The sequence below is a fragment of the Lissotriton vulgaris genome, chromosome 2_1, assembly GCF_964263255.1.
Source record: "Lissotriton vulgaris chromosome 2_1, aLisVul1.2, whole genome shotgun sequence".
Lineage (NCBI taxonomy): Eukaryota > Metazoa > Chordata > Amphibia > Caudata > Salamandridae > Lissotriton > Lissotriton vulgaris.
Genome location: NC_141687.1, coordinates 1,554,622,019 through 1,554,634,397, shown reverse-complemented (window position 1 = coordinate 1,554,634,397; position 12,379 = coordinate 1,554,622,019). Strand labels below are relative to the sequence as shown.

Below are 12,379 nucleotides of genomic sequence, written 5' to 3'. Positions count from 1 at the left end.
GGAAGAAAGTCCATGCTATAAACGGATGAAGATGGTTTCATATAAAATTCTTCATAAGCATCATGTCCAGACCTCTGCAGAATCTTAAAGTGTGTACAGATGGCCGGTATTATTTTCTGGGAAGGGTAGCAATCCTATGACTTGCTGAAAAAGAACTTTCCAGAAACCCTTCCATACTAAATACGCAATCAATGATTTCACTTAATATTTTGCTTTGCTTCACATGTGCATTTGGTTTTGGCCAATACACCATCACATATTCGGTTCCCTTCCGGATTCACTTTATTTACGCTGGGAAGATCGTAGATTTGACCAATTCACCAAGCATAGCCCTTGTCACATTTTTTTCACTACTGGAAGATTAGATTCCATTTTTTCTTCTCTAGCTATTACTAACGTTTACAAAAACTATTATTAACAATGCATCATCCCTGCTGTGTTTGTAACGTCACTTACCTGTAGCACATTGTTCTCCTGTCCAGGAAGGTAAACACTGACACTTGTATGCACTTGTGACTTGATCCACCGCACATTTCCCCCCATTAAGACAAGGGTTGGGAGAACAGATACCAACTGTAAAATGATGAAATGGCACAAATTATTGGGAATGCAATCGGTTGAATTAAATGACAGATTCTCAAAATACTTTGTTTTACAAAAAAAGGTGAAAGGAGCATAAGGGGGTCTACTCGGCTCTCAGAAGACGTACGCAGGTAATCTAAGGAGAGTGGACCACACCGGATACTATGCCAAAGTCTCACGGTTGTTATACCGGAAACCCTAACCCCCTACTTGCCTCCAGCACTTTATATCATCTCCACTGAAGTAATTTGTGTGGGTGGCCTCACCATCGGGTTCTGCAGTGGGGTACTCGTTTTCCAGGTGAGTGATGACTTCAACTGGAGGGAGTGTGTCTGGTAATTAATACTGGTGGGATCTGTGCAAATAATAAAATTAACTCCTATGCCTGAAGAAAGTTTAATATGGAGATAAAGGAATAGGAGTAAGGTTAAAAACAGAGGAAGGTGCAGTTGAGACGTATTATTTATCCTTGACAACAAGCAGGGTGACCAACATGATCAGATACCTATTCGTCTTGGTATTAAGTTAAGTACATTAACGTACTTTCCCTCGTTTTTATATTCCTCAACAAATCGTTGCTGCAGGTATATTGGCCTGCAACTTTTAGTGGGGCACCTAGTGCCTCATAGGGAGCGGGGCAGGGCAGGGGTATTCTTGATCACTCATTGGTGCAATGGAATATCCAGTCACTGCTCAAAGAGACATCCCCATTCAGGGCGGGATGTAGCATATCCCTGCCCTCAGCCGTTACCTATGAGGCATTAGGTGCCCCACTAAAAGCTGCAGGCCAATATACCTGCAGCAACTATTCGTTGAGGAAAATAAAAACAAGGGAACATAAGTTAATGTACTTACCTGAATACCAAGGCGACTGCGGATGTGATCATTTGAGGTCCTAGTGAAAGCTATTGGCCCCTAGAGGCAATTTCCAGCTGAAACATGTTGACCACCCTGCTTGATACCAAGGACAAGTAATACGTCCCAACTGCACCACACTCTGTTTTTAACCTTACCCTTATCTTTATATTAAACTTTCTTTAGACATAGGAGGTCATTTTATTATTTGCACAGATCCCACCAGAATTACTTACCAGGCACACTCCTGCCAGTTGGAGACATTACTCACCTGGGCAAGCGGGTACCCAGGTGCGGAACCCGATGATGATGCCACCCACACTATCCAATGATATACACTGCTGGAGGCAAGTAGGGGTTGAGGGTTTCCAGGAAAATAACAATGAGATTCTCCCATAGTATCCAGTGTGGTCCACTCTCCTTTGATTACATGAGATACTCAAAATAAACATTCAGCTTAATATCCTCTGGCATGGTATATTTTTATTTACATATCAGCTTCTTTTTTTATTTTGGTTTATAGCCATTACAACAGGTGACTGCTAAGCACTGGCAACTGTGATGTATTCTTTGGAGTGTGGAATGCTTCTATTGATTGCAAAAAGAATGACATGTTTATTGCTCTTCAAGGAATGTGACAGAAAGCGATGTGTACACCAATAACAAGCTCTGTCTAAGACAATTGGACTCACATTTAGGCTTTGCAGGTGCTTTTTAGGTCCAGCCTGAGCCAACGCATGCGCTGTCTGGTGAGACATTTAGTAAGCGGGTTTCAAAGTGCTACCCACCACAGGCTTTTGCAGGCAACCAGCTGTCTGTCACGTGCACAAGCGCGTGCCACATGCACAGCTGGCATCTGGCTTTCTTGCTTGAATCTCCTCCCCTACCCCCTCCCTTCTCCCACTCCCTCCTCGTCATTAGCTTCATGCCTCTCTAGACTGTCTTTCTTGCGTGAATCCCCTCCCCTATCCCCTCCCTTCTCCCACTTCCTCCTCGTTCTCTCCAGCTGACTTATCTCCTTCTCCTCACTTCTTCCACAGAGCAAGCTCAACCTCATCAACTTTCACCCCTTTTAATATGTGGGTTTGTCTCTCTGCCTTGTTTTTTTTAGCGCGCACACACAATTCCTGCTTCTCCCCCTCCCCTGCCACAGATCGCGTCTCGCGGCCAATGCTTGTTATCTTTGTCACCTCTTTCAGCTCATAAGGACTTGGACTACATACAAATGAAGTTCCCATGCACTAGAGGCCTCTTGAGGTTCCATAGCCAACAGGGAAAGACTTGCCCCTCAGCGGCATGTGCCGTCTATAAGCACAGCCTGTAATGTCACTGGTGCTAAACCAAATCGAGGGAAGCGCCTGTCTCAAATCCACTCTCATGAGCGGCCGTGTGAAGGGATTCCATTTTGGCTCAGGCTGCAAGATGCCAAACCTCTATGGGAACGCGAAGGTGAGAGCTCTGTTAATCTGCAAACATTCCGAGCGCGCATTCGTTTTGCGTCCGTGAGGCCGTGCTTGTGTTAATAATGCACTTACAACGGTGCACTTAACCTCAGGCTGCCCCCTTCATCCCACCTCTCCTCTTCTGCCCTCTTTCTGTCTCCCGAATGCCCTCTCTCCTCCTCTTCCCACCCAAACTCTTTTCCTTTTCCACCCGTCTCTCCACCCTTTCACCGCTCCCTAGCGTCCTCTTCGCCACCTACTCTCTTCCCTTACCCTCCCACTGCTGTGTACAATTTAATAATGGCATGTATTTCAGACACGTATCGCCAAACTTAAAAAAACAGGAGGGCATGCATTTCCTCCCACAACTCCCTCGCCCTCCCCTGATATCCCATTAGTTTGTCGCTCCCCCTCTTGTGCGTCTATCCCTCCCTCTTCTTTTCAGTGATGACGTGTTATTCCCAAACTGTAGTTTTAACCCTGAACAGTCTATTCAAGACATCACCATCTGATTGGTTCCCTGGGGCCCCTTCAGCATTTCGGGTAAAAAAGCCCGCCTACCGATTAGGTCTTCAGATTCCAGGACTCCATTGCTCTATATAACAGAAACTGCAGTATTTTCCACTCACAAAGACTCCTGCTTGAAGAATTCACAGTTCACAAAACCTCTCAATCTAGCGCTTAGAAACCGCAGCTGGGTGCCTCTTCGGGTCAGAATGCCCTACGTAACGCTAGGCAAGTATGCAGTACCCTCAACTCACAAGACCTCTCCCCTCAAGAATCCACTTGAGCTTGCATACTACCCCCTCCCCCACAGTTCAAAATGACCCTGCTCACTCAGACCCCTCTCCCCCTCTCCAGTTCACAGAGTGGGAGATTTTGGAAAAACAAGCATTGGCAAAGCCAATAGGTCTCGCCTTTGGGAGCTTATAAGTGTTTAGCCATGCAACAGTTGGTGTTGTTGCACCAAGGATATTGTGCTGCATAACTAAATAATTATAAGGTCCCAAAAGCGAAGCCTATTGGCTATGCCAATGCTGGTTGCAATGGTGTTCAGCTTCAGCAAAAAAGGGAAAAAGGGGGCGTGTCCAAGATGGCGGCGGAGTAGGACGTGTCTTCAGGTCCCTCCGGCGCCACGATTTCCAAAGCTTAGACCAGTGTCCTCTCGGGAACCCTTCTGGCCTTCAGACTGCCTGGGGGAATCCCGCGGGGTGATTCGGACCCGAGCGGAGTTCCTGCGGAGTCCCTAGATGCCCGGGAAGCTGAGATAGCGGAAGGCCTGCTGAGAGCCGCTGGGCGCGAAACCCGAGGCGGGCAGACCAGGAGACGTAGGAGGTGCCGTGACCGTGCCCACAAGTGCTTCTGGTGGGGCATCGGGGGATCTCCCTGCCCCCCGATCGGAACGCGGAGGTGCAACATCCGTGGCGTCTTGGGTCGCGGAGGCCGGAGGGGATGGCCGCCGATGCGACGGAGGCCCCCGGCGAACAGCACCACCCGAGATCGGGGTCGGTCGGCCTAGCGGTTGTGGTCCCCGCCCGACCGGGCTCTTGAGGACTTCCCATCCGGTCCCAGAGACACTGTGGTGTCGGCGTTGCTCCCGGGATCCCCGCAAACGGGCAGATTGGGTGTAGTGACTGGCGGCGAGAGGTGCGGCCCGGAGGCCTGATCTAATCGAGGCCGAGGATTGGGGGCCTAGCCGTCGGGACGCCAGCAGAGCAGAGGACTCCAGCGCGGCCACGGACAACAGGAGTTTGGTGCGCTTGCCCCCGACGTCCCCCACCGAGTACAGAGGAGGCCTGGGGGCGAACCACGGCTGAGACACGGGCCCGGTGATAGGCCCCCCCAGCCCACGTGAGGAAGTTGGGCCGAGGCTGCTGCGTGGGGCTGGACAAGACGAGGCCTGCATTCGTGACCACAGCCCTGATACATTGCCTTTGGCCGTGGCGCTGCTCATCTCTCCGCCTGCCTGCGGAGGTCCGAGGGGACGACTCCAGGACACAGCTATGACCTGCCGCCACTGGGTTCCTACCGGTCGCCTGGACTACGAGGGGCCTGGACTAGACTCCCCGTGGAAGGGGACGGTGAGCGACCTGCCCGGAGCCCCCCACCCCAGACGAGAGTACACAGAGTGGTGAGCGGGGCGACCTGCCATAGCAGTGGATCCAACTCAGCGTGATGGCGGGCAGACTCCGCAAGGGACAAGAGAAACCGGGCAAAGACGGCCACCCGGGGGGGGGGCTCCTCGTCGACGCCGCCGGGCCCCAGCAGCTTTCCCAAACAAAAGGACGGCGATGCCCCGGCTACCAAGGCCTTTATGTTGGAACTTTTTGCAGCAATTAAAGAAGATCTAACCAAACTAGGCACCCAGCTAGCTTCGGATCTCCGCGAGGTCCGTAGGGATGTGGATGGCATAGGCGAAAGGGTGGAGACGCTTGAAGAGCACGACTTGGGCCTGGCGGGTGATGTCCATCAGTTGCAGCAAGACGTCCTCAGACTTACAGAACAGAACCTGGATCTCCAATCCCATGCTGAGGATTTGGAAAATCGCTCCCGCCGGAATAACATCCGTAACCGGGCGGTGCCAAGCGGCGGGGAGTCCGGAGACCTGCGGGGCTACGTAGAGGCCCTCTTCCTGCAGATCCTAGATGAGGCAGACTTAAGTGAAATCCGCATGGACAGGGTTCACAGAGTGGGCCTACTGAGATGAACTGGGGAGCCGCCACCGGGTATCTTGGTGTGTGTCCACGATTTCCAGCTCAAGGAGAGAATATTGCGAAAGGCCAGAGGAATCGCCTCTCTACAATTCCGAGACCATCGACCCCAGCTTTTCCAAGACCTAGCGGCCTCTACGCTCCAAAAATGATGTGAGTTCCGACCGGTGACTTCCTTTCTGCGTGAGCAAAATGTGCCTTACTCCTGGGGTCACCCGTTCAGAATTGTCTACCGATGGCAGAACAGACTGGTCCAGACCAGGTCCTTACAAGAGGCCAGGGATCTGCTTGGCCTGGATGATACTGCTCCCGCCTCGAGAGATGGGAGCCCCCGATGGAGGCGTCGACGACGATCTTCATCTTGGCAGAGAGTGGGGAGACCGACGACGGCGACGAGACTGAACCCTGCATCAGAACTGCAGGAGAGGGGGGCGGCGGTGGCGGCGGTGGCCTCGGCGACAGTGACCCCCCACTACACAGCTCTTCAACGGCCTGATCCAGAGAGTGACCTCACCAGGGCGCCGGGGCACCCCCCCCCCCTTTGCAGGTACTATGGACAATGTACTATTTGTGGAACCGCTCCGCGGAGAGGGGGCCTGGAGCTCCGAGGACTGCGACTAGACTTGTCAGGTTCGCATCTGGCAGCGGTGCCACATTACTTGGTATCCTTTACAATCATGTTCTTTTTCTTTCTGGTTGGGGTTGTTTGGTTTCTGGGGACCTGGGGGTCGGGTGGCGGGCAGGGGGGGAAGGGGAGGGAGTGGTGGTAACAGAGGGGGAAGCGTGTGCGTGCGATTCGACTTGATATGTGATGGTTGGTGGGGCCGGGCCATGAGATGGATCCTTGCATGTCCTATGTGCTTTGGCAGGTACCCTCCACTGACGACCTCGGCTCTTTTGGTTCCTGGGGTGTCGGGAGGTGGGAGGAGGGGGGATGGGGATCTCGCTCGGTTGCCCGGTACTAGGGGGGGGGGGGTCCTGGGGATTGGATACGGGAGGGGACACGGTCTACAGTGCGAGAGCCTTACCCAGCCACCTCCACCGGGGAGTTTAGTGATGTTGGACTTGTTCTGCAGCGGAGGGATGTGTGGCTGACCTGCTGTGCATGGGAAGAACGAATGTGAACCGATACAGGCCTCCTGGATGAGCATGAGGGGGTGTTGGCTCTGAAATGCCTGTGATCATTGGCACGTGGAATGTTAAAGGTCTAAACTCCCCACAGAAACGCCAGAAAATCTGGAAATACGTGGTCAACCATCACTTAGATGTGGTAGGCCTACAAGAGACACACCTGGCCCGCAAAGATGAATCTCGGCTGAAACATAAACAATTCCCTCTCATCTATCGATCCTCCGCAGCCACAAAGCACAGGGGGGTAGCTCTGATGTTTCGCTCCACCCTGCATTTTCAACCGATGGGAGTCCGGAACGATAGGGAGGGACGCTGGTTGGTGGTCAAGGGAGTATTACTCGGCAGACCGTGCACATTCCTGGTCCTCTACGCCCCCAATGTAGGCCAGAACGGCTTCCTACGGGACCTCCTCCGAGAGGTGGAGGGCTTTGTGGAGGGTGAGCTTGTGGTCCTGGGGACTTTAATTTGGTGTGGGACAGAGACCTGGACTGTTCCCAGCGCCTGAGGTCTGACGCCGGAGTTTTTGCCGCGGAGACCCAGGACAGAATCGGTGACCTGGGCCTTCTTGATGGATGGCGTGCCCTCCACCCTCAGGTGAGGGACTACACCTTTTTCTCCCACGTCCACCAGTCATACTCTCGATTGGACCACATCTTTGTGAGTCAATCCTTACGAGAAGGCAGTATATTTCCTTTATCTGTCTCAGACCACAGCCTGCTAGCACTTGGCCTGACTTGGTCCCCCAGGGCGACAACCTTCCGCAAATGATACTTTCCAGCGTCCATAACCCGGGACGACACATACTGCAAAGACCTGCGGAAGAGTGTCCGTGATTTCTTTGATCTTAACCCGGAGGAGGACACTTCTATCCTCACGACTTGGGACGCTTTCAAAGCTACCATACGGGGTAAGTGTATCGCACTTAACGCCGCACTCAACAAGAGGAGACGTACTGAGCGGGAGGAACTGGAACGGGAATTGCCGGCACTCGAGCAGGCGCACAAACAGAACCCCTCTAGGGTGACGCTCCGTCCTTTGACGGCCGTTCGGGGTAAGCTTAAAGCCCACTACAACAACCAGGCGTAACTTACCCTCCTTAGGCTACGGCGGCTATCCTACTCCCAGGGGAACAAGGTGGGAAAACATCTAGCCCGCCAACTTAGAGACAGAAGAGAGAAGGAGTATATCGGTGGTATCCGGGACCCAGGGGGCACTCTGGTACACTAGGATGGGGACAAAGCAAACCTCTTTGGAGATTATTACGCCGCACTTTACTCAGGAGAAGCATTATCACCACACGCCCAACAGGAATACCTACGAGCGCACCCGCTCCCTCAGGTTTCCGCGGAATGGAATGATCTCCTAGCATCCCCCATTACGGAGGAAGAGGTTAGGGAGGCGATCAGGGCTCTGAAACCACTTAAGGCACCGGGCCCGGACGGCTTCACCGCGCTGTTCTACCAGACTTTCCCCTCGGACATTAGCGGTTTCCTGACACGATTGTTTAACACCATGGGCGACACAGGGACGACTTCAGACTCCATGGCAGAGGCGGCTGTATCTGTAATTCCAAAACCTGGAAAGGACCCTGAGGCGTGTTCTTCGTACAGACCCATCGCCCTGCCTAACATTGATGCCAAATTGTATTCATCCATCTTAGCGCGTAGACTACAGGACTTAATGCCAGCCCTGATCCTCCCAGATCAGTCAGGCTTCATCAAAGGCCGCCAGACACATGACAACACCAGGAGGTTGGTCCACCTCATAGAGAAGGCCACCCGCTTTAAAATCCCAGCAGTCTTAGTGGGTCTCGACGCCTAGAAGGCCTTCGACAGGGTGGACTGGAACTTTCTATTCCGGACCCTCGAGGCGTTTGGATTCTCTCCCGCGTTTCTCAGGATGCTTAGGGCGAACTACAATAACCCCCGCTCGAGAGTCGCGGTGAACGGCCACTGCTCCGTCTTCTTCCGGCACTCTCGCGGCACTAGGCAGGGATGCCCCCTCTCCCCTCTGCTCTTTGCCCTGAGCATTAAACCCTTCGCGCTGGCAATTAGGGAGAACCCGGGCATCCGGGGCCTTCCCTTCACGGGGGAACAACATAAGATCTCTCTCTTCGCGGATGATGTCCTGCTGTCCCTAGCGGACCCCGCCCGCTCCCTTCCTGTGGTCCAGGGCGCCCTGGACGATTTTGAGAAGTCAACTTGAACAAATCATACGTCCTCAACCTTACGCTTCCTGCGGCGGAGGCCGACCGCCTTCGACTCTTGACGCCGCTTCCATGGTCCCACACTTCTTTAGTGTATTTGGGGGTCCACCTGACCCCCACTGTTGGGAAACTATATGCTGCTAACTTTCCACCACTCCTGACGAAGATTCAGAGTGACCTGGGCCGTTGGAAACCCATGTTCATCTCTTGGCTGGGGCGAGTGCACGCGATCAAGATGTCCCTGTTACCCAAACTGCTGTACCTTTTCCAGGCCCTTCCCATTGTTCCCGAAGGTGATTTCTTTGGCCGCCTCCGGACCATGATGCTCCGGTACATCTGGCAGGGGGGTCATGCCTGATTCTCCTTCGCTACTCTACGACGCCCTCAGAAGAAGGGTGGAGTAGGCCTCCCAGATATGCACCTGTATTATAAGGAGGCACAGCTCCGAGTATTGGTAGAATGGTCACAGCCCGAGTCTGAGAAGCACTGGCTCCACATGGATCGATCGGTGGCAGGGAGGACAATTTGGGATCTAGTGTGGAAGCCAAAGAAGGATAGGCCTCGGAATGCATATGCCAGCACCCCCACGGGTACCACTTTAAGGGTCTGGGACTCAGTCTCCCATGACGAACGCTGGACGACTTTTCCGTCCCCTTATACCCCGATCCATTTTAACCCCGCCTTTCCTCCTGCGGAGCGCGAAGGCCCCTTCGATGCTTGGCGGACCGGGGGCTGTTACGCCCTTACTCACCTCTTCCATGGAGAGGCGCCAATCACGTTCGCAAACTGCATGAGAGACTACTCGGTCCCTCCGCTGGAACGATTCCGCCATGTTCAGATGCTGCACTGGGCACTATCGCCACCAGTTAGAGACGCAGCTACCAGACAGCCCACTGTCTTTGAGGCATTCCTCGCAAAGACTTCCAGCATGCGGGGAGCCATCTCCTTCCTGTACGACCTCCTGCTCTCCACCGCATTATCTCCGAGGCCACGCTATATGGGCCTATGGGAGGATCTCCTGGGCCGCCCCATTGAGGATGCTGAATGGTCCCACCTGTGGCACGACATCGCGAAGAACAACCATTCCCTAGATCTCCGGGAGGCCCCTCTTAAAACCACAATGGACTGGTACATGTACCCAGCCAAATTGAAGAGGATTTTCCCGGACTCCTCAGACAGATGCTGGAGAAGCTGTGGAGCGCTGGGTGATTTCCGCCACATATGGTGGGACTGCCCGATCGTTCGCCCATACTGGGAGGAAATCCTATCCCACATCAAAGAGATCTTGGGTTACCCTATCAAAGTTACACTGGATCATGTTCTGCTGGGCCTTCGCGATCCGGATCTCGAACATCAGACACGAGCTGATAAAAAGATTCTGTGGCTATGTACGGGAGCGGCCAAGTTGACATTGGCCGCAGCCTGGAAAAAGAAGGAGGCCCCGGCACTCGCCCTATGGCATGCAAGGCTTTGGAGGCTACTCAGTATGGAAAGGATGGCGGACATTTTCCGGAACGACTTCAAGAACTTTTCCTTCCGCTGGGGGCCTCTGGTCCGGTTTCTATCTAGCGGCTTACCTTCTGCGGTCTGCCCTCCCTCCATGCGAGACCTGCATCTCTTCCAGACCTGAACTACTTTGATTGAATGACTTATGAATGCAAGTGCGTTACCACCACTGGGGAGCGGGGTGGGTGAAGGGGGGGTGGGCGGGCAGGGGTGTTGGGGGGGAAGTTTGGCGACGCCAGCACTATGTAATCACAGATGGGTACGGGCTGCGGCTAGAGCCCCAGGCTACCTACATGAAGTACTAACGATAATTCCCTTTGAACTGAACCCTGCAGCGGACCATGGCCTATGAGTCGGATCTGAACTGGGCCCTTCTGCTAAATACGAACTGTGATCCTTGGTCCAGAGTTTAATGCTTAATCACTACTAAGGAAGCCGTATGCCTGATACCATGCCCCCTGCGAGGGAAGTATAGCGGGAATGTCGCTTGTTGTGGTTCCATAATTTCGAAATGTCAATAAAACCAACTTTCACAAAAAAAAGGTTATTTACTGAAAGTGAACAACGCCAGAAAAAAAAGCACCAGTATGAAAATTCATACACATGCATTCGTCTCCACGCCTGAGCATGTACGAATGATGACGCTACGGCAGATCCAGGGTGATGACACATGCACACAAATGTCATGATTAACCCTGGGCCAAGCACTATGCTACGCTCGCGTAGTTTGTGAAGTTTGTGCTACTACGCACTAAGCGTACTGCACGTAGCACAGTGCAAACACGTGTAGCATAGCGTAGCGTAGTGCAGCGGTCATTTTTTGCTTGCTCGCGGTCCTCAATGTCAAGTTGGCGACCACACGCAAGCAAAATGACATACAGGCAAGACTTTGTCCTCCTTCGCGATCAGCAACATCAAGTTGCCCATCGCGAGCGTGGAAAATAAACCTCCCGGCGAGATTCTCAACACAGGGAGGTCAGATTTCTCATTGCGAGTGGCCGCGTATGCGTTGAGAAAGCTGCAGCTCGAGTAAAAATCTACTTGAGCGGCAGTAAAATACAGCTCGCACTGTGCAAGATGCCGTTTTCAATGATTGCACAGTGCGGACAAGCATCCGGAACTGTGCAATCATAGTGAACAGGGTACTATGAAGTTCACGTAGTGCTACACATAGCTCGCGTAGTGCGAAGTGCACTTCGCATAGCTACGGGTAGTGCTACTTCGCGAACTACGCCCAGGGTTAGTCATGATATGATATTGATGTGCATCATTATGGCAATTTTTTTAATTGACTGTTCCAAGAACGAGGGTGCCAATTTTGGAAAAGGAAAAAGATGTGCCAAAACACATTAGCAGAAAGGAGTAGCCCAGTAGCAAATTTGCCGCTGCTAACATTTACAATAAGAAATACATTAAAGAAAGAAACTGGATAAGGAGGAGTGGAGGAGTAAGTAAATGCTGCCAAGAACCTGACATAAATGGTTTTACTACTGCACAACTGTAGGCCACAACTGCATGCACAGTAGTAAGCCCCACGCAGGGGTTTGAAGTCAAAGGCTCAAGGTGTGGTTTCCCTTGAGGGTTTGTGAATGCCCACATACTCATGAGTCATATTCTACATATAACTCAGCATTTTGAAATAGCAGATGTTAGAAGACCTTCCCAGAAGCAAGGCTGGGAAACTGCAACTGGTGCATTTCTTCAGGCATACTACTGGAAATGTTCGAAAACTGGCAAAAGTCACATATTTATCCGGGGCATAGGAGGGCATCCATGGCATGGTATGACTTCTCTTTGCAAATCTGTCCTACTGTGTTTCTTTGGTGCTGATGTATCTGAGATCCAATCCTGTTTTTATAGACAATTAAGGGATGGCCTTTAATTCTACCATTCCAATCTGACATTGGGAGCTGTACTAAAGCTTCAATGCTTATACCTAAGTTAAA

General features: G+C 52.4%; 1 protein-coding gene across 2 annotated transcripts in view; it reads right to left on the bottom strand.

The window, feature by feature from the left end:
- Positions 1–12,379, bottom strand: part of HEG1 (heart development protein with EGF like domains 1) — a 220,261-nt gene that overhangs the window by 87,085 nt on the left and 120,797 nt on the right. For both annotated transcript variants that reach the window (XM_086957440.1, XM_086957439.1), the window contains exon 3: positions 457–573. In XM_086957440.1, the coding sequence (XP_086813566.1) occupies positions 457–573 (117 nt within the window). The remainder of the gene's footprint in view (positions 1–456; positions 574–12,379) is intronic.